The sequence below is a fragment of the Rhea americana genome, unplaced genomic scaffold (assembly GCF_003343005.1).
Source record: "Rhea americana isolate MKP2758 unplaced genomic scaffold, rheAme1 scaffold_135, whole genome shotgun sequence".
Taxonomy (NCBI): Eukaryota; Metazoa; Chordata; class Aves; order Rheiformes; family Rheidae; genus Rhea; species Rhea americana.
This window is the reverse complement of record NW_028185428.1, coordinates 472214-496151: the sequence shown is the minus strand read 5'-3', so window position 1 is coordinate 496151 and position 23938 is coordinate 472214. Positions and strand designations below refer to the sequence as shown.

The 23938-nt window shown below is 49.8% G+C and overlaps 1 protein-coding gene across 1 annotated transcript; it reads right to left on the bottom strand.

Annotated features, from left to right (window-relative positions):
* Positions 1 to 1147: 1147 nt before the first annotated feature.
* TCOF1 (treacle ribosome biogenesis factor 1) lies at positions 1148 to 23741 on the bottom strand. Its single transcript, XM_085298122.1, has 16 exons — positions 23650 to 23741; positions 20647 to 20789; positions 19066 to 19169; positions 18451 to 18796; positions 17465 to 17559; positions 16736 to 16960; positions 15884 to 16153; positions 10932 to 11106; positions 10607 to 10764; positions 8529 to 8702; positions 7742 to 7991; positions 7364 to 7446; positions 6381 to 6600; positions 4695 to 5255; positions 2865 to 2968; positions 1148 to 2251 (listed from the first exon to the last, which is right to left on the bottom strand). Exons 1-16 carry the CDS (start codon positions 23739 to 23741, stop codon positions 2216 to 2218), a joined length of 3036 nt encoding a protein of 1011 aa, XP_085154248.1. The 3' UTR covers positions 1148 to 2215.
* Between the last annotated feature and the right edge of the window lie 197 nt (positions 23742 to 23938).

The following is a 23938-nucleotide window of genomic DNA, read 5'->3' as shown; positions in this document are numbered from 1 at the left end:
GGCTGTGGGGACACTACGAGAGGATGTTGGGGGGAAGCTGCCACTGTTTCTACTGTACAGGCAGGGACCAAGGGCACCAAGCATTCTCATCTTAGAGGAAAAGCATCTTTCCCTGCCACCACAGAGGCTGGTGGAGCTGGAGGACCACCCAGCCATGGTGGCAGGTACCCAGAGGTTGCATGTCCATGTGGGGGTGAGAACACCCTTCTGGCTTTGGCTTGCTACAAAGCCCTCAGGCCAACACTGGCAGTGGCTCTGATCTTGTCTTACATGTTTGAACACCAACATCCAGGCTGGCTTGGCACTCTGCTCCATCCAGCCCAACATGCCAGGGTCTCCTCATCTTGAGTGTTACAGCTCCAGGCCCCCTCTCCAGGAGCTTCAGGCCTGGTGAAGCCTGAGGCCTCTCAGTAGAAGGATTTTACAAATGCTCTAGGGGGATTAATCTGGGGGAACAACCTGCAGTCTCTGCCCCAAACCACCCTCCTTAACCCCACTCTCACCTCCTGCTCTGCAGCAGTCACTTGACCTTGTGTTTCAGATGTGCTGAGGGCAGCCATAAAGCTGTGCTGTGCTGGGAGGAGGAGGAGGAGGAGGAGGGTATTCCCCTCCCATTTTCCTCACATTCTAACCACTCTGGCAGGGAATGAAGAAATGAAGCTAGGCACGAGCCCAGCACAAACTGCAGGAAGCAGCTGTCTGAGAGACAGCAGGCTGGAAATAGAGAATAGGCACTGCAGGAGGGCAATGCATTCAAACCTGCCCAAATCAAGCTGCTCTCAGCATCTGTCCTACAGCAGTGTAGTAATACAAAACAAAACACACCCCCACAACTGGTGTGCCAGGAACATGCATTCAAAGCCCAGGACCACCAGTGTCTGCTCCTCAGGGAGCATGCACAAAGGAACTACATTTCCCCTGGGGGGGGGGGGCATCAAGCTGGTCCTATGAACCCAGCAGAAGCTGGGCTCTGCTCCCCCATGCAACGTCCTCCACACACAGACAAGCCCTTCCTTCCCCAAGCAGCTGCCTGCGCTCACCCCCAGCCCCAGCTCTGCTTCCAMGACAGCCATCAGGGAGTGGTTCAAAGGCCAAACCCAGGCCTGAGGGCTTCTCGCCCTTTCCCTTCAGAGCAGCTCAAGCAAAATCTCACCATTTCTCTTTTATTATGTTTTCCATAAAAAACCCACAAAAAATTACGCAGCCTTGGCTGAGAACAGCTGCTGGACACAGCTGTGCAGCACAACTCCAAGGATGGGATAATCGTTGTTGTCAGTGTCAGAATACAAAGTAAACCCAAGAGCTCTCTTCCATAGGTAGCAAAAAGACCAACACCACAAATCACAGGAAGAAGGGGACCAAAAAAAAAAAAAAAGAAAAAGTTTCTCTTAAAAATATAGCTCTGTGAAGAGAGAGAAAAACAGATGGCTGGGTGTCAACTAGGAGGAAAGCAGTTTATGCAAGCTGACTGTTCTCTGGTCAAACTGCTTCCTTTAGTTCAGTTATAGTGCAACAGGCGAGCCGTCAGGAGGGGCGATAAAACACTTCTCCAGGCCCCAGCAGGACAGGAGGAGGCAGAAAGTTACACCACTCTGCTCTAAAAGTCACAGTTAAAAGAAGGAGTTATAAATTACTATTAAAAAAAAAAGGAAAGAAAATTGGAATTCTCCTGATGGGCTTCCTTTTCCTCTCTTCTGCTTGATCTTCACTCATAAATCCTTAATCACAGGGCCACGGTACCTTTGAGGAAAGGAGTTAAAAGAGTTAGGGAGAGGGAGGAAAGGAATGGCCTAGAGCTGAGCAGAGTGGGAGCAGATTCATCTGGTCCACTTCCAGGTGGCTATAAAATCACCATCTAATCCACATTACTTTTCCAAGCTCCCTGTGGTCAGCAGGGACTGACAGACACTGTAAGAGGTCGCTTATCTCTGCTGATGGCAGAGGACATCGACATCTAGGCTGGATATCCAGTTTGCAGCAGCTAAATAGATAGTTGAGAACAACCACATCAACAGAAGCCAGCACTCTGCTGATTGACTTTCCTTACACTGCTCCACTCCCTGTCCCTCTCACAAAAGGCCAAGTTGATTCACACAGTGGTTGTTTAGCAGGCAGACTGTGTTCCTGGAACTGGCCCAGGAATACTGAATTTGGCAAAAGGTTACTGCTGTTCAGAGAGGTACCAACTGAYAGTTTCCACGGGCCATGTACCTTCTTACAACAATTCTTGAGACTCAGCTGTTTTCTTCTTCTAAAAAGAAAAGGGAGAAAAATCAATCAGTATCATCTGCACCATAAACACGCAGAACCCAGCAGAGCCAAAAGCCATCAGGTTTCTTTGCTGCCATCTCCAAAGGACAAAGTCCATAATGAAAAACACATCCTATTTTCTCTCTCCAGCCCCCTTCCTAGCCCTAGAAATGGGATGCAATAGCCTGCTAAACCCCCAGGAGCTCCAGTTTCTACTGAAAACACTAGATGAATAACAGGTAGCAGGGGAAGAGCCCTCAGTCCTTGCGCAGGTTCTCTGCCAGCAAACCCAGCTACTGCGTTTGACCCTTCCARCAAAAGGCTGCATGAGCTTTGAAGGGATCCCTCCGGGGGGGAAAACATCTGAACGAGCCCTTCTTCAAGCCTTCCCAATCCCAAACAACCCCTGGTGAGGACTCAGGTCATTTCAATACCAGGCCACAACCAACTGCAGCCTCCTCTGTACTGCCCACAAAGGGAGGACACAACTCTGTTCCTCTCTCCAGCCCCACATCTCGAAGGGACCAACTAGCTGCGCTGCAGGGATGAGCCCCATAAGCACTGTTCAGAATGGCTCTCTCCTGTGGTAGCCTGTTCCAGGGTCCCGCACATACCTTCTTCTTCTTCTTGTGAACTTCAGCAGAGCCATCTGCTATCGGCTCCCCTTCTGAAGACACTTTTTTGCTCTTCTTCTTCTTTTCTTTTTCATTCTTTTTTTCTAGGTGAGAGAAAGAAGGTAACTAAGAGAGCAATTCTGCTAAAGCCAGTGCCTGAAAAGCAGTTGGCTTCACCTGACACTGGGGAAAACTCTTGGTTAGAAAGGCGGCATCCCCAGCAGGTCCCTGACCACATCTAAACATAAGCAAGCTTTCCAGACCAGTAACTCTAGGTGACACAGTCCTGCCCCAAGGCAGCTGTCCTTAAGGCTGTTTCTCCAATACCCTTGAGCCAGGGTGGTTTGATTTCACCATGCATGCACAACGTGGGCAGAATCACACAGAACCCTCTCCTTCCCACTTCCTGCTGTCCAGCCACTCCTCTTCAGCGCTAGAATAGCTGGGCACATATGAGAAATCAGAGCAAGGGGAGCTACTGTCAAAGGGCAGACACACGACTCAGCTCAGCACAACTGAGCATCTCTGCAGAACAGAAACCCCAGCAGTTCTGGCCCACCTATTCCATCTTGTCTTTTATTTTGGGTAGCAAAAGCCTGCAAGAGCCAGCACAGAACCAGCTCTTAATTTGCAAATGCAGTCTGCACTGCAAAGGGGAAAAAAAATAGTTTCCTTTGCATTAGAGCAGCAAACGAGCATTATACAGAGGTGTGCAGGGGCAGAAAGTACTCTTAATTAGGAGCAGTGAACAAGAGGCTGGTACCATCCTCCCCTTTCTCCTGGGGTTTGAAAGCAACAGTAATGAACCTGAGTCAAATCCCTCAAATGAGCAGCTCCCTGTGTAGTGACAGGAGGCACTGTGACCCAGCAGGGCCAGGGAAGGGGCTCTGTTGCCCTACAGGGAAGAGCAGTGGCTGCCAGGGCACATGACAGCATGGATTTCAAGGCTGTTTTTTTTTTTTTTTTGAAGAGGCTGCCAGTGAGAGACCATGTTCAGGCAGCTCTGACTAACACAAAACCCTGTGCATATGAAAGCTGGGCTTCAACTACCATGCCTACAGCTTGTCAGGCTCGAGGGAGCGAACGGCAATCTTCTGTCTGCCTTCCCCAGCTACATTGCAGCTTGGCTCTCTGTTAGCACACGCTGCATTTGCCACATAGGAGCCAGTAAAGGCAACAAGTTTAGCACAACCGTTCCGCACTGCAGGCGGAACAGGGCATCATGCAGAACCCCAGCACCTCCCCAGAGCAGGCAGAAAATAGCCTTGAGTCTTTGTGGCTTGCAGTTAGTGATAACTTGCCCCAAGCATGGCACAGATGGCGGACAGCCTGCACGTGGAGGGCAGACAGGCCTCAGGAGCTTTCACGCTGACACACTCAAACCACTGCCTGCCCAGAGCCAGAGAGCCACTTCCCGCCAYAGTAAAGACCGGGAAAGGAGAAAGCCCTAGGGGAACAGGTCACRCCACTGAAGGTGCACAGGGTCATCAGCTTGTTCTGCAAGCAGCAAGGATCAGGAGGACAGCAAGTATGAGCATTATACAGTTCCCRCTGTGCTGGACAGACGATGGTGGGGGGTGGGGGGAGCAGAGGAGCCAAGCTTGTTGTCTGCAATATAGCTTGGTGACAAGACTGCAGAAGCACACTGAGGTGGAGGTTTGAAAACCTGCCACTGGCTTTGAGYGCGCCAGGAGGACGACAGCCAAGCAGGAAGTTAATGGGAAAGCAGGTGTTGTTTATGTGGCCCTGCACCAGAGGCTGAACATGCAACAGCCGCAAAACGCTATTGCAAATGCAGGCCTGAGCGATGGATAGTGCTCAGATACTTACTTTTACTGGATTTTTTCTTCTCCTTGCTCCCTGGTAGCTTTTCGGGGTCACCAGCAGCTTTTTTCTTCTTCTTTTTGGGCACTTCTTCACCAGCTTGCCCTTTCCGCTTCTTCTCCTTGGGCTGCCCAACAGCTTCATCCTCTCTGGGCAGTTTCCGCTTCTGAGAAGCTTTCTGCTTCTTGTTCTCTTTGTCTTTGCTCTTGAGTGTTTTCACAGCCTTGTCTGCCGTGGAGGAGGGCTTCTTCTTTTCCTTCTTCCCCTTTTTCTCCTTTTTTTTCTTCTCTTCCAACCCTCCCAGTGTTTGCACTGCAGGGATTTTGGCAGCAGTGGTAACCTCGCTTTCACTCCCTGAGCTCAACTCCTCTGACTCTGGGATGGAGAGCAGCGTGTATGATAATGGGGTCGCTTGTGTCCCTTTTGCCCCAATGTCATTTTGCTTCACTGCTAGGGCCTTCTTGACTGGGGAAGCTTTGACACTGGCATGAGTTGGTGCTGTCTTCCCTGCTGCCTTCTCTTTGCCAGAAGGTCCCGTGGCTTCCTGCCCCAGAGGGGGTTTGTTTTCTGCAGAAACAGTGACAAGAGAGATGACAGATTCAGGGAGTTTTTAAAACAATTACCTACACAAAAAAAAACCACAGACCACACAATTACCAGACTGTTTAAAGAGGAGCATGCAGTACTCCCCAAAAACCAAGATCTGCTTGCCGTCTCATCTACAATGGAGAAAGACGCCGTAGCCCTAACACTAAGTATCTGCGAAGGGAAGTGGGTGACGGACAGAATAGCTTTGGCTTCATTCAAGGAAAATGGAGACTGGGCTAGTGGGAAATGAAGCRTAAGATGGGCATAGAGCAGAGCAGTCATTCCCCAGGAAGTCAGGAACTTCCTAAGGTAGAGGTAGTAGTATCCACACAACCATGTTTAACAKGCAGCCATGGCTTATCTCCCAGCACCTGGGCCTTCTTGAAGCTATTCCACATATACTAAACAGCTTGTTCCACAACTTCATGATGTACCTGCCAAAAAAGCCAACCAATYCATTTAGGCCTTCGGAGTGGGCCAGAGCTCAGAGCCCAGCCAAAGCTCATCTGGAGGCAAAAGGGTGGCACCAGAGCAGAAACATCTTCCAGCTCTGAATTTTACAGTTCAGCAACAACTGGGRAGGCAGAGAAGTGGCGGGATATTTCATTTTGCCACAGGCCTTCCTATTCTCTTCCCTTTCTCTGCCCTCCAGACGTGTAACAGGAACAGAGCACAGAGACCAAGGGAGACTTGACACCAGCACCGTATAGTAGAGGAGGTTCTTAAGCCAGTGTTTAAAGGCTCACTAGGGGCCGTCGCTACTGCAGCACACCTACATCACGAGCACAGGTTGCAGGGAGAGCCCTATCTGCTCCCGTTAGTTACAGTAATTACTGCAGTTACAGCAGGACTTCGAAGAGGCAAGGGCACAGGGTAAGAGCTGCAGGCCCACCTTTGCAAAGTGGCTAGCRAAAGAGCGCGTGCAAGGAGAAGGCCATGTCATGGCTAGAGGAAGCCAGCAGACGGCAGCAGCACTCCACGGCCAGGCTCTGCAGCAGAGCAACTCCAGGAACAGGCCCCATTCCAGTGTCACGCTCCCACTCCCTTGCCAGCACGGCTTTGCTCCTGGGCCAAGCAGATTGCTGGCCTTGACAAAGAACCCACCTGCTTTGTGGTCTGCAGGCAACTGCTCGGCATCTGTGTCGGAGTCACTGCTGGAGCTGTCACCTGGGGCTGCTGTTACAGAGGCCTTGGCGAGGGGGTTAGCAGCAGGCACTGCTGCTTTCCCTTGCCCTGCTTTGCCTCCAGGCGAGGAGGGAACCGTCTTTGGTATCTGAGGTGCTGTGGGGACCTCGGAGAGGCCCAGATAGCCTGTGAGYAGGGACTAAAGAAAGCATAGACCAAGAGTCACAGCAAGGCAGTCTCTTACACACCAGACACATAGTTCTGTCCCTGCTATTGCCCCTGTACTCCAAGCAAAGGGCCCACCTTTGGCCACCCATGGGCTGACCCAGGCACCCTTCAGCCAGCCACCAGCCCTGCAGAGAGGGCAGGGCAAGGCAAGTCCAGGCTACCAGGAGACGGGGTCAGCACCAACAGGCGCTGGCTGAGCTTACAACAGTGAGACAAGAGGCAGGGCAGCTCCTTTGYTCTTGCCCAGCTAGGCAGACCTGGGGGAGGCTCCTGGCCATCAGCACGCACCCATGCACAGCTAATGCACTGCAGATGTGCTGCACGCCCGGCACATTACTTACAAAGGGAGTTTAATGGCTTGGACATGGGTTAAGTTACAAATAAAAGCACAGAAAAAAACCCTGCTGCTATTGGCACCGCAAACCAATTCTCCTGATTTAACTCTTGCAAGGCACTGCCTCCTCCCATCCTTTTGTTCAATAGCAGAAAGTACAAGCCCTGCACCCAAGGCCTGGCTGCCTAGGGAAGCATTTCTAAATGCCCAGATTCAACAGCTTTCCTCTCCCCACCGCAAGGCCCCATTCCATAGCACTGCACTGCAGAGCTCTCATTTCCACGCTGGCAAACCCACTGAGCACCTCGCTTGCTYTGGCTGGAAACGCGACCCTCTCTCTGTCCTGCTTTGGGGCCGGATGCAAGACCCAAGAGGACCCCAGCCTGCTCAGGCATAGTACCTGTGACGCTGTCCCTTCTTCCTCGCTGGACTCTGAGGARGAGCTGTGGGCTGGCTCAGTCCCTCCTGGTTTCTGCAGCACACCTGCTGAAGGAGCAGAGTTCATCCTGTTAGACCCATCACAACCTCTTGGGGGCTGAAATCATCTGTGCAGCACACAGGCATTGCTGTCAAGGGGACTTTAGTCTCCAAGAAAGYGGAGCTCTCTGCAGAGCTAGAGAGCAGAAATCCCTTTCCAATCACTACGTGAAGGTGACATCTCCCAGAGAGCAAAAAACCATCACCCCCACCCTGGCCTGGGTGCTGCCAACCAGGCTAAGGCTGTGCATGAGCACACATCTTGGCATGACACAGACAGCGTCTCCTCAGGAGAACTAACCAGGTTTGGGGAGTTGCTTGGGTGTCTCTTCCTCATCACTGTCAGAAGAACTACTGCTGTCTGAAGTCTCCTCTGCCTGGGTGGGCAGYGCGGCCTGGCTCGGCTTGGTGTCCTGGGCAGGCTGCAGACCTGGCTTCCTCGGCACGGCAGTGGGATTTCTCAGGACCRAAGAAGCCTGCAGAGCAGCAGTGTCGGCTGGAGGAGCTTTCCCCGTGGGAGTAGTCTGCTTCAGGCATGGAGGAGGAAGAACCTAGGGAGAGAAAGAAGAAACGTATCTGAAAGGAGAAGTAATTGCTCATTCCCATGAACCATAGAAAGTAGCCCTGAATAGGTGGCTTGGATCACCTGGGCTCTCCTTCAGCCACACTGCTACAGTTCCTCTCCAACACCTAGCCCATCACCTTCCATGCAGGAAGGCAAGATCCCCAACTTCACCTGACCCATAGACACAGTGGGGAGTTGTGGCCTGGTAGGCAACTCCTGACTGTACAGCCCACTGCTATTGCAAAAGGAGGAAGGAAAAAAAAGTCAGCCAGCTGGGAGGCAAGAACAGCAGCAAAGGTGACAGGACAGGGCTATCCTCCCCTCATCTGCTTCACCTCATCATACGAGAACATTGTTTAAAACAACTACTCCTCCTCTTCAACCTCCTCCCCAGGCCCCCACACATGCTCTCTCAGARGGGGATACTTCACTAGCAGCCTGCACTCTTAAGACTCCCGCACATCCACCCTGTCTGCCCACTCTCCCCAGGGAGACTCCCCACAGTCATCTCCTCCGCCATTACCTCTCCTACAAGCACATCACTCTCTGAGGAATCGCTGCTCGAGCTCTCAGATATTCTGCAAGCTGGTGGGACAGCAGGTGCTTTTATCCCCTTTCCTGAAGGCAGTGTGGCATTAGCCTTGGCAGCCGCTGTACTTACAGCCTTGCTTGGTTTGATGTTCTGCTGTGACAGACTCTAAGGCACATATGAAAAAGTCAGGACAGAGCACAGCTTGAAAGGGAAAAGAAATAGAAGTACACCCCAGTCCACCAGCTCCTGACCACTTCCAGCATTTTCAGGACAGCCAAGGCTGATATATTTTCTTCCTTTACCAGACAGCTTTCTCTACCACAAGCCTCCAAGTAGGCTTCCAGCAGATTCAGGAGCACTGACGGGAGGGCCAGCATATCCAGGTGCATCTATTGCATTAGCCCAGTACYCAGATGGCATCAGACTGTGGACAAGCAGCTGAAGTGTGACACACTCGCACAAGCAAGATACCTATCCACTGCAGTACCAGAAGGACAGCAAGATGCAAGATGTAAATCCTATTTTGACAGATGAGGATACAGATTTCAGGATGACTCCTACACTCATATACTGCACCAGGATTAGTCGGCTACACAGACAACGCAGGGACACCAATCATAGGGCAAATTTGTCCTCAGACTGACAAGCAAGCCATGAATTAGATAGCAAGTTAAAAAGGAGCAGCTGCATTTCCGGACACTTAAAGTGCCCCATCAAACCAAACAAAGAGGGGTTAAAATCCCAAGACCAGAAGCAGGATTACAGTGAGTGCGGGAGGGGACAGAAAAAAAAAAGGAAAAAAAAAGTCACTGACATCAAGTCCAAGGCACAAATGCCAGCAGAGGAKGGAGCAGGAGTGATGGAAGAGTGCTCAGCCTCCTGGGTTTTGTTACAAACAAGGCTACGTGAGCAGCCATTCCTCCCCAGATCTCTGACAAGCTGGGTCTTTGTGGGCTGACATTTCTCACACACAACATCTGGCCTTCAGAAAGGAAGGCAAYGCTCCACGACGCAGAGAGCTGCCAAACCAACGTGCGCTTTCAGCCATCTTGCACAYGGCTCAAGTTACAGCAACTCCATTATTTTATACAATCTTAGTATTACAAACAAGYTTTAATCAAGGACTGCTCAGGCTGGCTGCCTGCCCATCAGCTAGGGAGAAGGCAGCCTTTTCATCAACCACAGCATCAGCCCACCGTGGGGAAGGGCTTCCTCAAATGCACATAATCCCCMTCTCCCAGCAAGGGTGCTGACCAGAAAAGGGATGCATATGTGTGGGAAAAGAAGTGCACTTGGCTGCTAAGCCCTGGGCTCGGAGCACCTTTGCAGTGGGGAAACCATCACCAAGTAGAAATAGAAGCCACGTGCCCCAGTCAAGCTTCCTCACGTGTTTTCTTTGGCTCAAACCACAGCAGGGGTCCAGGGACAGGAAGAGAACCAAATGAGAGAGCTGGAAGCAACCCCACAATACTTATATTGCTCCCAATGTGTGGAATCACAGATCACTTGTAAGCAAGACCCAGATATCAGCTCCAGAGCAAGACTCTAACTCCTTTTTTGGCTGAAAGGCAGCACAGCCACTGTGTTACTCTTTAGGGCAGATCCTACCAGCCTCCTGTAGGGATAGAGCGGGAGTCCAGAGTCCTCCAGTTCTATCCCACGCTAAGGGAGGTTGGGAGAAAGCAGGGTGCAGGTTGTCTTGGAGCTACCTGGGTCATGGAAGGACTGTCCATAAGGATTTGGCTGCTACTCTAGCCTGTTTAATTTCTAGGACTAGGGAAAAGGGGAGAGAGTCCAAGAGTCATGTGTCTAGCCATATTCCTGCCAAAGCAGTTGTATCCTCCCCTGCTCACATATAGCAACCTTGCTGAGGCTGAGACATGCACCCAGAACTGGGGTCACTGAGACCCCCAAATGCTGCCAAGAAGTCTTGATCCAGCCAATAGGAGGGGTCTCCTCTCTATCATTCATCACCCACCCAACTATCATCCTGCAAGTCCTGAAATGAGTTATTGCATGAGTACGCAGAGCAAACAGTGCCCATGCCCAGCAGGTCAGTGGCTCTTTACCTGTGAAGGAGGGATAACTTCCTCCTCTGAGTCTGATGACTCCTCACTGGAATCATCACTGCTCTCTGCAGGTGGAGGGGCTGGGGCTGGGGCTGGCACCGGGGCTGGAGCTTGTGCCTTCTTCCCACTTGTTGACTTGGGCACAGCGTTGGTTTTCACTGAAGGAGAAGCATGAGAGATTGTTGTCAYAGGCAAGAGTTGCTCTCCTTGCGTGTCCAAAGCAGAAACTATCACAACAGCCAGGGCAGCTCTGCAGGCAAGGCAGAGAAGGAAATCCAGGAGAAAGAGAGCAAAAGGTCCTGACCACTGCCAGAAGGATCCTTACCAACTGGTGTAGGCTGTTTCTGTGCCACAGGAGCATCTTCTTCACTGTCAGACGAGTCACTGCTCCCACTCTCTGAGGTCTGGCTTTTCAAGGTGCCTCCCACTGCCTTTTCAGGTCCCCCGACTTTAGTAGCCTGGCTCAGGTTGGGAATGTGTCCAGGCTGTTCTGTTAATCTCTTAACAAAAAAAGAAATATAGACCCAAAAATATAGAGTTACTATAGGTTGTGTTTAAGGGTTTAAGCTCAGTTTCAGCTCAAACTAGGTTTTGTTTTGCTCCAGCACAGCTGCTGCTAATACTCACTCTATTCCTCAAGACTGGAAGTGGCTTCGGTTACTGCCTGGACTGAGCTGCTGAGAATGCATACTATAATGTGTCTTTGACAGGAAGCCCAAGTGCATTTTATCTCCTGAGTATGCARGGCTAACAAGCAGGCATAAATCTCATTGCAACAAGATTTCAGGAGGAGCGTTCTAGCAGAGGGGTCAGCCAGGACAGCTAGGAGCACAGTCCCTCTGTATCTCTGCCTCTCCAGCTCAAGATCAAGCCCTCACTCACAGGTTATGGCAGCACAGTGGACTGAGCTGGTGATACATGCTGGCTCAGACCCTGCCCGAAGGCTGAGAACAGCAGGAAGCCAGAAATGGGAACAGCTTAACCCAGAGCAGAAGGTTGCTAACCAGACACAGAGTCCAATCTCTCAAGTGACTGGCCTGGGTTACCTATTGCAGCTCAGCTAAGATGCAGTAAGCAAAAGCCAAGGGGACTGAGGGAAGTCCCATGATATCGGAGAGCTAACAAACCCATTCGAGGAGTGTCACGGGGCTCAATACCTCATTTTCACCTCAGCCAGCAGGACCGCAGACAGCTTTGAAATTCCTTAATGAGGCTGAGACYGGCTGGATAGGAGTCTGAAGGGAAGAGCAGCACTGCAACCCCCAAGCTCTTGTTCCAAAGCCGCCTCTCATTTGAGTGCAACTTCTCCCTAGCTCGAAGAATCAGTAGAAACTGGAAATCCTTGTGCACATTTGCTAGAGTCAAAGAAGGCATCAGAGTAGTTACTCCCTAGAGCTGCTGGAGAGCTCAGCATAGAGCTGCCACAGGCGTTTGGCACATGAAAGGCAGGCAGAAACAGACCTGGGCCAAGGATACGACTGAACTCCTTGGAAATTAACGTGTCAATAGGTCTAAAAGTTTGAAAACAACAAAAATAACCCTTATAACTCACTTGGGCTCTGCCTTTCTACACTGCCAACACTGATATCTAGGACTCAAGATAGGCCAAGAGGCTGATGTGTCAGCAAAAGGCAGCAGTGATTATCGTAGCACTAGACATAGAGCTGCCAGGTAAGATCCCTGCTTCCTGGCCCCTCTTCCAGCTCAGACAGAGAGCTGCAAACCTCCCTCCTGCATGCTTTGGCAGACCAGTGGTGGTAGAGAGAGAAGAGCTTGCTGGGAGCTCTGGTAACTTCACCACCCGCAGATATTCTTCAAACTCGCAGTGCTCTGCACCCACTCAGTCTACTCTGCTTATCGCTCATCTCYGGGCTGTTCTGCCAGTACCACATTTGCCAGGGCTGACAAGACCCATCCAACCCATGTGTGATGACAGCCCACTTCAGCTCTGTCTCACAGCCCAGGGTCTCCCGCAAGAAGGGAAAAGGGACCCCTGCCCTGCTGCACAGTCACTGTAAGCCCCCTTTCCCAGCCATGTGATGCTGCTAGTCCAGTGACTCTCCTCCCACCTCAGATCCCTTTTCTCAGCCTGCAGAGTGCTAGGAGTACCTCAACACTGCTGGCCCATCTAGGGGCTGCATCTGGCCAGCAGCCAAGAGTACCAGCCTTACAGCCTCCCAGGAGGATGGATCTTATCTTGCTTCCTGGCACAGCCCTGCTGAGGGCTGCCACTGGGGCAGTGTTTGTCATTTCCAAGCCAAACACTAAAGAGACAACAGCATCTGCATGTTTATCCCATTACAGAGCAGCTCTCYGAACAAGCCAAGCACATTTTGACTCTGCTTAGAGAAACAGAAACCTCCACAYGCACTTGGGGAGGGGGGACTGCAACCTCACTTGTCTGTTTTGCTTTGATAGCAGTGAGTCACTATTTCCAAGAGAGAGGCCAGATTTGCAATGGTGAAGAGAGAACCACTTGAAGCAGACAAGAATTCACGTGGTCTGTTTGAACATACCAGCCCCTCTCCCTCTCCTTGCCGAGCACTGGTACCCAAGGGAAGAGTCTACCAAGATCAAACCCTTCTCACTCACTTCTAAGAGCTTCATCGCAACAGGACTGGTTTCCGCCTCTGCTCAGATGCRCAGCATGAGGGCTGGTTTGTTTTCTACACTTCACAAAAGATTGGCAGAGAGCTGTGAAAGAAGCGTACAGAGGCATCCTGACACTGAAAAAACGCAATGGCACTCCCAGATAAACCACTGTAAGTTTTATACAGCTAGAGGACTCCTCAGACCTTCCCAGGTGGAGGCCAAGTTCCCTCCATCTAGCTCATCTCTGTCACTGYCGGATGGCCGACAGGTGCCACATCCTATGGCACGGCCCAAGACAGGATAAATTACATGCAGGGAGCAGGGCAAGACAAGCAGGGGGGTGGTTCTGACCTCTCAGAGTAACAGGTACCTAGGATAACCGAGGGGGAGGAGGAAAATAACTGAAGAGGAAAACATTTTCCTTCTTCCTCYCCAGACCCCAAAGCAGGAGCTGCCTGCGGATCAGTACAAGAATGATGACTCAGCTGCCACACAACCCATCTGCCACTCCGCCGGGTCCATTTGCATCATGCAATTCTGCATGACAAGAAGGGGGGGAAAGCAATGCCAAGCCACGTGCGCTGAGCAAATTATAACAATTACACTCCACTGCTGCCTCTGCACAGTGGAAGCACTGCCAGTGTATCAGAACCGGGACTAATAGCTCAGCTGTGTCACGACACAGGGAAGGGAGGGACTGCCACCTGCACAGAGTGGGGACAGGATTCTGGGAGCAGGATAGAGGGAGAAACCCTCCATCTCTTGGGAGATTTGGCCTCCTCTTGCTGGGCCTGCAGTCTGTGATAAAAACTTTCAGGCAAGCTTCTACTGGTGCAGCCTGTACGAGTTTCCTTGGACGATCAGGGAACACACAGGTTCCCAACATACACACGTATAAGATCTCATGCCAACACTGGTGAACAGAAACCTGAGTCTGCGCATGGTGGGTTTCAGTGGCATTTTTAGTCTACAATGTCCAGGAAAGGGGAAGCAAAGCAGAATCAACAGTTCCAAAAGAGAAACAGCTCACAGCATCTTTAAGGTCAGTCCAGACTGCTTCCCCACCACCATTCCCCCCAAAAAAAACATGCAAACACCTTGTCAACTTCTTTGACTAAATATTCCTGAGTCCTCAGGGGTAAACATACCAATTAAGCAGTTCAATTTAGGCATGATGTTCATTTTAATTGTGCTAATCCACCCCCACAGGGAAAGATGAAGCAGCTTCCAACGCTCTGTATCTGTTTGGATCTTGCACAGAAACCAGAGGAAGTTGCAGGATACAGTAAGTCAGTGGTTAGCATATGCCCAAGTAGCAGATGGTGAGGATGAGCTAAGAAGAGTTTGACTGGGAGGACAGGACTGTGGACACAGATAAGCTTAATGGTACTTCAGGCTTTACTCATGGTCTCTGCCTGCAGGCTGCTAACACAGGGAAAAACAGCCTGTTTGGCAAAAATAGAGTTTCCTTGATCACAAGCTTTTCCCTGCTGACTGTGGCAGGTGAGGGGTAATCACCAGTTTGAAGAGGAAAGATGATGAAGTGGTTAAACAGCCATCAGCAAGACAGCTACCTGCTGCTGCCAGCTTCATATCAATACTTGGGAAAACAAACCCACCTCATCWGGTCCTTCACCTCCACTCTGCTAAAATGGACGAGCCTTGTTAGTTTTACAGCAAGCACCCATGGCAGAACTATCAGAATACCTTCTCCTGCCACCCAGAGCTAAATCTTCACATATAATCATGCAGGAAGAGAGCAGCACAGAGCCAACTGTTAAAGATGCGCCCCCCCCTCCACCCACATCAGCAGGCCAAGGCTATAAAGACAAAATGCAGYGCCTCTCCTGCTCCTGCCTGTCATTTGCAAAGGACGTGTTGACAAAGAGCCTCCTTGCAAGGACACGTGAGGCYCTGCCCCCAGGTTCCCTGCCTCCCTAGCAAATAATAGCTGCCATCTCAGAAACACTGCTTTCAGGCCACTTTCCAAAAGGCCCTGCAGCTCAGTCAGTGCAGGAAGTCTCCATACAACGGACCCGGGATTATCAAGGCCCTATTTCATCAACCAGAAGCACAGCAAGTTCCACCCTAAGCAGGGAGAGGGATGCTCTCAGGAAGGGATTTGTCTCCCAGCAACTGGAGCCATTTAAGTCCAAGCCTAACCTGGGTTCATGATCCTCCTCTCAAGAAGGACCTAAATATCCCCTCACAGGAGGGCCAAGCTGTCAGTGATCCCTCAGAAGAGCAAAGCATGAGTGAAGTGAAACCAGTTTGTGTCAGACAGATTAGGGGTCCCCACCCTCTTTCCCTATTTGCTAGCATAGATTATGCTGCTGTTGGGACATCCTCCCTCATATGAGCTTTCCTGTTGCACCTTGTAAGAGTTTTTGAATCAGAGAAGAGACAAGACAAACCTCAGCACAGGGCCAGATATTTGGTAACTCTCAACTATCCCCTAGGAAGTTCTTTGTCTCCCTGTAGTGAGACAAAGACATGAAAATACAAAGCCAAATCYGAGTGAGAAGAGTTAGCCAGGCTTGTTTCCAGGTAGTAACAAAGACCCCTCCCAGAAGAGATAAAATGCAAAGTACTACATGCTACCGSAGTTTCAAGGAGATCGGCAGTAAACTACTGTTCCATGCATATCTCATCTTCCAACACTGAGCTGAATGCAGCATCACCAACCTTCTGGCTGACAGGCACAGGGAGATTCTCATCTTCACTGCCTGAAGAGTCAGTGCTCTCCACTGGCTTCGTACTTTCAGCAGGCTTTGTGGGAACAGCAGTCCTTTCCAGTCCTGTTTTGCCCTGCTTTGGCACTGCTGGTTTTGGTGCTGGCTTCCCTTGGGCTGATGGAAGTGTTTTTGCTGAAGCTGCTTTGCTTGAGAGTGACGCTGCCGGTGTGGGTTTCACTGGGGATGGGATGGCCTGGGACGATTTTGGAGGTGGCTTTGTCTGCACAAAACAAGAACAGCATGAAGGTGAATTCCACTGTAGTACAGTTCATCTACTCAGACTGGAATCAAGAGAAGAGATTTCAGCGCCCCCTGCAAAAGGCTAATGCTGAAGGAAGATTAGCAACTGTCAGGAAAGATAAGGAATTCTTTCATCCGGCTGTCTGGGGATAGTCTCCCAAGAGAGGAGAGCAAGATCAGACACTACTTGTCAAGCCTTCAGATATTACCAGTCACCTGAGTGAAGTAACTTACAGTGCTCTGCACTCTCCACAGCAGGCAGCTTGCCAAATTAGACACTGTATATCACAATTTATAGCTGAGAGGCAAATTCAATCACAATGATTTGYCTCTTCAAGTGGGAAAGGAATTGCTGTTTTATTACATTTAACAGCACTGATTTAATTTTAACCTCAAATCTGCCCCTCCTCCCCCCAAAAAGAAAGGCAAACACATTCTGGGGCCTTTAAACACTCCCCCTGCAAACATGACTTCAYTATATGCTGCATCTGCTTAGATTTTTCCTTTACTGCGATTCCTAGCTTTGGAGAAGAACACAAGGAGAGASAAGTCTCAGACACACTTGGGTTACTGATGCAGGTTCCTCATTTTCATTGTCTGATGAGTCRCTGCTCTCTGAACTGTCATCAGGCTTCGCAGCCCCAAGAACCGTTGCTGATCCGAGCTTGGCCTGGTTTGGTGCCACTGCTGTTTGCTTCAATGCGTTCTTCTTTGCGGACACTGGAGCAGCAGTCACRCTTTTCACAGGTGCTGCATTACTCTGCACTGCTTTTGCATCTGGTTTTGCCTGGGAACAGGAAAAAGAAAGGGATCAGGGTATCAGGTAACMCCTTACATTTTTAGGAGGGAAGAAACTGGCTGAGGGCTGCAACTGTGCGGAGCCTGTTTTAAGCGAGGCCACTTGGCCAATTTGGCTAGGATAACAGGTCGGCTTGTTCAGACCCTTGGGCTGTCGAGCATCTGAAGCAAGTTTCCTCCTTTAGGGCACTGTCTGATCAGCCTGCATTCCTCCTGCATTTGCAGTAACTRGAATTGCATGCCAGTCACCTTCTACAAAAGAAAGACTCTCCCTCTGCTTCAGGCACTGGGAAGAACTGGAATGGATTGGCTGACTGGCACAGGTTGGYGGGGCTCTCGGTCACACAGTGTGTCTTCATGGCCTTGGGGATCCCACACACCCAGGGAAGAGAGTGCTGACAGACTGCAGCAGTGCTGGGCTCTCATTTCCTCTCCGCTTGAAGGTTAGGGAAGACATTTCCTAGAAAGAAAGGCCATGGGATGGAGAGATTACCTGAACTGCTGGAGTTGTGAGCTCCTCCTCGGAAGATGTCTCATCGCTTGATTCCTCACTGCTACTCTCAGCCGCCTCAGCTGCCTGCTTCAGCTCTGAAACACAAGTGAGGAAATGTCACAGCTGCTGTCAGTTCTGAGTCCCAAAAAATGAGATGCTAATGCAGCTTTGGAAGTCAGTATGGGGAGAAAAAAAAAGAAAGAAAGAAAAGGAAAAAAGGCTGAGAGAGGCTAAGGAGATTTGCAGGGAAGAGGGCCTAGTCTGACTGAAAGCACTAGTGGCCTGCTGGGAACAGCCCCTCTAGAGAAAAAAGACCATTTGCCTGCAAGCACCACTCCTCAGACAGAGATGAGAAATGCCTCCTGGCTAGTCTCAGGCCTTAAGGCAGCTGCCCAGGCAGACACAGCTTCCTGCAGGAGCACCTAGCCTGGCTGCATCTTATCAGAAAAGGAGACAAGAACTGAGCTTCTAGGTTCTATTCCTTCCCTCCTCTCCAAAATAGCAAAAGGAATTTTCTTAAAGACTTCAAAAAAAAAAAGGAAAGAAAGAAAGAAAACAAACAAACATTCACTTTGCAACTGGGATGAAACACAGAAAGAAACAAACATTCACTTTGCAACTGGGATGAAACACAGAATGCTGAAGTGCCTTTCCAGAAAGCTGAAGGTATCTATAGTATTAGCACTGCATCTTCTCCAAATACACCATCATCTCCAATGCTGTAGTGTGGGATGCTGCTGGAGATGCAGACAAACTCCTTAACCACAACATTTAGCACCCTAAATGTGAGCAAGTATGCTGGATTCATCCTGTGGAGCTCCAAAGCTGCCTGCTTTGCAATATTCTTGCACTCTTCCTGGGAGCATGTCGTGCTCTGAGCTTTCCAGTGAGGGAGCTGAAAGCAGCATACTGCTGGCACAGTTCAGATTTGATGTGCAGCAAAACCAGAGCACACCTGCCTTCAGCCAGCCCTGCAGGCTCCTTACCTGCTTTGGGGGCTGTTGAATTCGCTGCTGGTGCTTCCTTCTCTTCTTCGCTCTCTGACGAGCTGCTGCTGTCAGAGCTCTCCGGTGCATTTGTCGTTACCGGTGCTTTGCTCTGACCTACTTTGCCCAGGGCTGCTACTCCCTGTCCCAGCTTCTCAGGACTGGCCAGCTTTTGCCCAGCCTTRGCCAGAGGTGCAGATACAGCTGGCACATTGGGTTTCTGCTTATTTGAGACCACAGTTCTGTGCACAGCAGAGGCCACCACTGCCTTGTCCGCCGGTGCAGTGGTTTTATTAGGAGAATGCAGCGAGTTGGCAGCTTTGCCACTAACCACAGCTGGCTTCACCTACAGGGAAGGAAAGAAGTTAGACGACCATCAACAAAGGGCTAAATTGGATATGATATACCTTAAACAGTTGTGTGGGCAAGCCACACAACTCCTTATGGAGTTGCTTGCAGCAACAGACATCTATGAGAAGACTTATGCCAGCTCAGGAGGGTTATTTAAATAAGAATTCCACCCCAGTGCACAATACTACATGTGCCAAAGAGGCTGGGACAGCCCTGGTCTCAGAACACCATCAGTCCCCAAGGCCAARATAAGCATGCTCTTACTGTAATTGCATCTTTTCCAGCCGGTGTCTCTTCTTCTGATGAAGAGTCATCATCCTCACTGCTTTCTACATTCGCTGCTGAGTTTGTGACCAGGGGAATGCTGGCTGCAACACAGGAGAGAGCCACAGAGCAGTAATGAGAGARATGCCTCCCATCAGGATGGTCTCTGGTCCATGGGAAGGCCCCAACAGATAGGGTAGGGCCCCATCCTTGCAACTGCCGCAACACCAGAACCACTGCCCTTGCAAMAGGTGTGTACTTTGCTCCTCCAATGTACCCTTCTTCCCACAACCAAGACAAACCTGCCAAGATTTACATGTTTCCAAGGGCTGGTCTGCAGCAAACAAGACTGAGCCAAAACATTTCAGATAGTTTCTTACTAGACTGTTCAAGCTAACGCCTCACACATCAACTGCATGAGGGATCCCTTCCCACCTTAGAGGGAACTGGTTTTCCAGACTATCTAGAAAGTTCTCCTTCCCTCATCTGTGAGGCAAACCTTCCTTTCCAGGTCCAACAGATGCCACAACTGGTCAGATGATGCTCCCCACTGGGCACCATTAGGCTTCCAAGGCTTCATCCAAGCTAGAACACTCATCTCTTCTCTCCTCCAGCAATGAACCATAACTACTGATTCTACCACAACACAAAGACACCTTTTCACACATTCAGCAAATCCAGGGGAAAGGGCTGAGCTTCAATTCAGCAAGCCTAGCTTACAATGAAGAACAGACTCTTGTATGGACTTTTGAGGGTGGTAGCTTTGGGCGCAGACACCAGCCTAGTGTGAGAATCTGTCAAACTTGCTATCCTAATCCATCAGCGATGGATGCTGGGATTAGGACAGACCCTAAGGGCAGGACTGTACCAATGCAAGTGAGCTGGAAGTCTGGCAAGTGCTGAATCCAGACAGTAACATAGCTTTCAGGGCTGGAAGGGGTGATAGCAACAGAGGTGACAGCACTTGCTTCAGAATTGATCTGTACTCCCCAGGACACAAAGCTCTACTCAGACTTGAGTAGCACCCCTGGGCTCAGCCTCCCCAGAGACATTAACCTACACTGCTCTCTGGGTGGGTTCCTGCCAGCGTCAGACTCTGACATGGGCCAATAGGGGCAACAACACTCATAGTTACAGGRCAGTGACTGAGGCAGCCACACGCGTCTCAGAGAGGGAACACTTCTCCAAGGAGCTATGCTCATCCACACCACTTAAACAGACTCTATGAGAGGWAAAAAGAAAATACCTATAGGAGAGGAAGTGCAAGAGAGCTGGTGTGATGACAAAGAGATACCTCTTCCCCCTGTATCATTGCTATCTTTCCGCAGGAGCGATCTAAACCTAGCTCCTAACACCAGGGCCGAATTCCACAGGCTTTTGCTAGCTTTAGCAAGCATCTCTGCTCCTCAGAAATTCTACAGGAACAGAGGTGCTGTTAGTTAGTTGTTCTATTTTCCTAGAAGCATAAGGGAATAGCTATTACTTTAAAAGCATTTTCTCTGGTCAAGCAAACTGGGCTGCTCTTACACAGAGAGCAGCCTTTTTACTCAGTTAAAACACAGAGAGATAAAAGGCTCCTACCCTTGACAGCTTGTGTGTTCTCTTTCTCATCCTCTTCTTTCTCTGAGCTCTCAGAGCTGCTCACGGGATCAGGAACTCTGATCTTTTCTGGGATCACTGCCTCCACATCACTCACCTTTCTTCTCCTGGAATTCGAGGGAGTTCTGAGGAAACATATTTGGAAAAAGCAGAAAAGACGTGTCAAAAAGGCAAACAGCTCTTGAAAAAAAAAGAATAAATTCGAACACTCGTTAATTCAGCCACTTTCAGGTCTGACGTAAGTCTCAGGACAAGCACTGTCATTCTTCCATAGCTCCTGAGAGGATAGGAGATCCATCAGTAACCTGCAAGATACACCTCCGTCCTCCTCAGGCACCTCCTGAGAGCAATATATCCTTGCAACACTTGGAGGAGATACTGGATACAAACTCTACCTAGGACATAGAAAGAAGGCATCTTTCTCACATTAGTAGAGATGTGAAAACATTTGGTCAAGCTGATGCTCACCACACAGCAAAGGTAGCCTGTGAAATAAATTCAGTCTCCAGGAGACAGCTACAGCCATACAGAGCAACCAATTGATGCTGTCGCAGAGTTAGAGCAGCGAGCCCCAGACAGGTCATGATACTCTGCGACACCACGACGAGTGACTGTAAAGGCTGCACAAGCCATCTGCATTTGGGCACTTGAGTCAAAACAAGATAAAAGTTACAGTGCAAATGTATTTATGAAAGGATGTGGCTGGACCAACAAAACCTGTGTTGAAAGATGGCAAAGAAAGGGCCAAAGACAAGCATTAATCATGTAAGCTGTTTACTGGAGCTAAAGCATTAAGCTGGAGAGAGATGCTTCCAGGCTCCAACTCCTACTTGTACCAGGAGAACATAAGCTGTGGCTAAAGTTGCTTTCAAATGAAAACACAAGTAATACTTTTGCTTTATTATCAGAATAACAATGGCTGGTGCAAATGTCTGCATATGGCTCACACACAACATTTTATGTCAATAAAAGCCCTTACACACACACAATTATTAAAAAAAAACACACACACACACACACTCACCCACACTCATCTGACACAAAAATAAAGTTTTTTAACGATTTGGACAGTAAAAATTGTTAATACTACAAGAGGATTTCACTGGCATAGCTGTCAGTATCAGCAATTCTTTTGCAGGCAGGCTCGGCCAAAGGAGCATTCGCTATTGCAAGGCCTACAACTACTCCAACAATCACTTCAACAAAATATAGGCAAGCTATGCAAGCAGCTACTACATTCCAGTGCCTTCCTGATTTGGTGGCAGCTGATCATAGAGACACTATGCGAGAATTCACAGTGTGTGTGACCTGGGCTCAGGGATGCAGTGCACAGGAGAACAACTTAGCCCACCCTCAGGTACTGACCCTACAGTAGCCTGCAGCATTTACTCTAACTGCTCCCCATTGCTTCTGGGATCAAGTCAGTCCAGCTTTGTCACCTCACCCAGGCATCAGGCAGCTCCACCTGTCTTTCCAGTGGACTTCAGGACTAAACATAGCCCTATAGGGAGGCCATTCTTAAATAACCACAAATCTCAACAGCTAAATTCACTTTGAAAGAGTTTAAGAAGAGTAGAAAAGATGATGCTTTTCCACCAGCTAGATGGAAAAGAGCTGCAGCACAGAATCTGAGGAAAGGCCAAGAGCCTGTGAAATGAAACCAAGATGCAAGAATTACAGTTCACCCACATGAGAGCACTTCAGCTCACTGGGGTGCTTCGGGATAAACCAAACAGCTGGTCAATGTGTCCCTCATTCTGACTCTAATCCAGACATAACTACAAGAGGAGACAAGAAAGAGAGGCAGACTTGCCACAGAACTACAACATAAGGATGACACCAGAGAAAAAAGTGTTAAACATGACGCGAGTTCCTGTTGCCCTCCAGAGTTTAAAAGTTACAGTGTCTGGAAGGACATGCAGCAGATCCCACGGTATCTGCAACACAGAACAGTCAGCATCAATACTCAAGATAGCAATAAACTGTTAAGAGGGAGGAACCCAAGCCCAGTCCCACACTGTTACATTTTCACCTTGTTCCACAGTRTCTCTCCTGCTCAGTTAAGAGAGCTGTGGAGACACAAGAACAAGAATAGGACAGCCTCAGGCRTAAGGCATTCTAGCAGAAAATGCCTCTGGAGCAAACACCCACCCTCCAAGGCCAGCCASGATGAAGAACATCTTCACTCAAGTGTTCCACAGCAGAGGCCGGACTCTGCAGGCACRGAGAGCCAGATGCACTGATCCCCTGTAACCTGGCTCTGTAGCTTCAACTATGCCCCATCTCTGCAGCGCTGCACTTCTAAAACACGATAAATCAAGCAGCAAACAGAGTGGGTCTAAATATCTTCTCACTCTGCAAATGCGAAAGCTTCATTGCTGCAGACATTCAGAGCTGTAGRGTATTCAGCTGAACAACTAACTGTGGAGTCATTGGGATTAAACACACAAGCACACACAAGGGCAGGCTGAAAGCGAAAGTGCCTTCCTTTAAATCATAAACTATGTGACCAACACCAAGATCCTTTAACATCCCTGTAACAACTTTGATAATTCCAATTCAGCAACCTCTGCTCASAGGCAGTTCACGTGTTTATCTCACACTGGCCAGTGTCGACATCCATGCAAAGCACATGGCTTTAAAAAAGAAAGTGAAATGAAACTAGGGAAGGCTTTTTGCCAGTGAAGCATGACTCTAACCCTAGTAATACTCCAGTGTCACCCCCCAACAGGGAAGAACAGCATCAGCTTCTCAAAAACACAGTAACAACTTATCCCCAAGCTGAAGAAATTTTAGTTTATCTTTAACATCTGAAATAAATCTATCTGAAARCAGAGCCTAGGGAGGAAAGTCACCCGAGCATGCTTATTATTGAACATATTCTCACAAAAGGAAATTCCAACAAAGATCACAAGTGTAATATAGCTTGGTTGGGAATTCCACGGTCTGGAATCCATTTGACAGCAATTTCCTCCTCGGACTTACTTTTGCCAGTGGGTGAAGATCTCCTCCAGAGAGGTCGTCAGGGAAGGAAGCAACTTCTGCGAAAGCAAGAGGGAACACGGATCAGCCGCCATCCCCGTTTCAGGACGCGGCCAGCGAACAGGAACACCGGAGACGGCGCAGGCCCCTCCGGGAACCCAGCGGGGAAGGGAGCTATTCCCTCCCCACGTGCGCGCGCTCCGCGCGGGACGCATCTCCCCGCACGCACGCGAGCACCTCCGGCGACAGGCCGCGGCGCGGCCCCAGGGCCGCCGCCGGCTGCGCGGGCCCC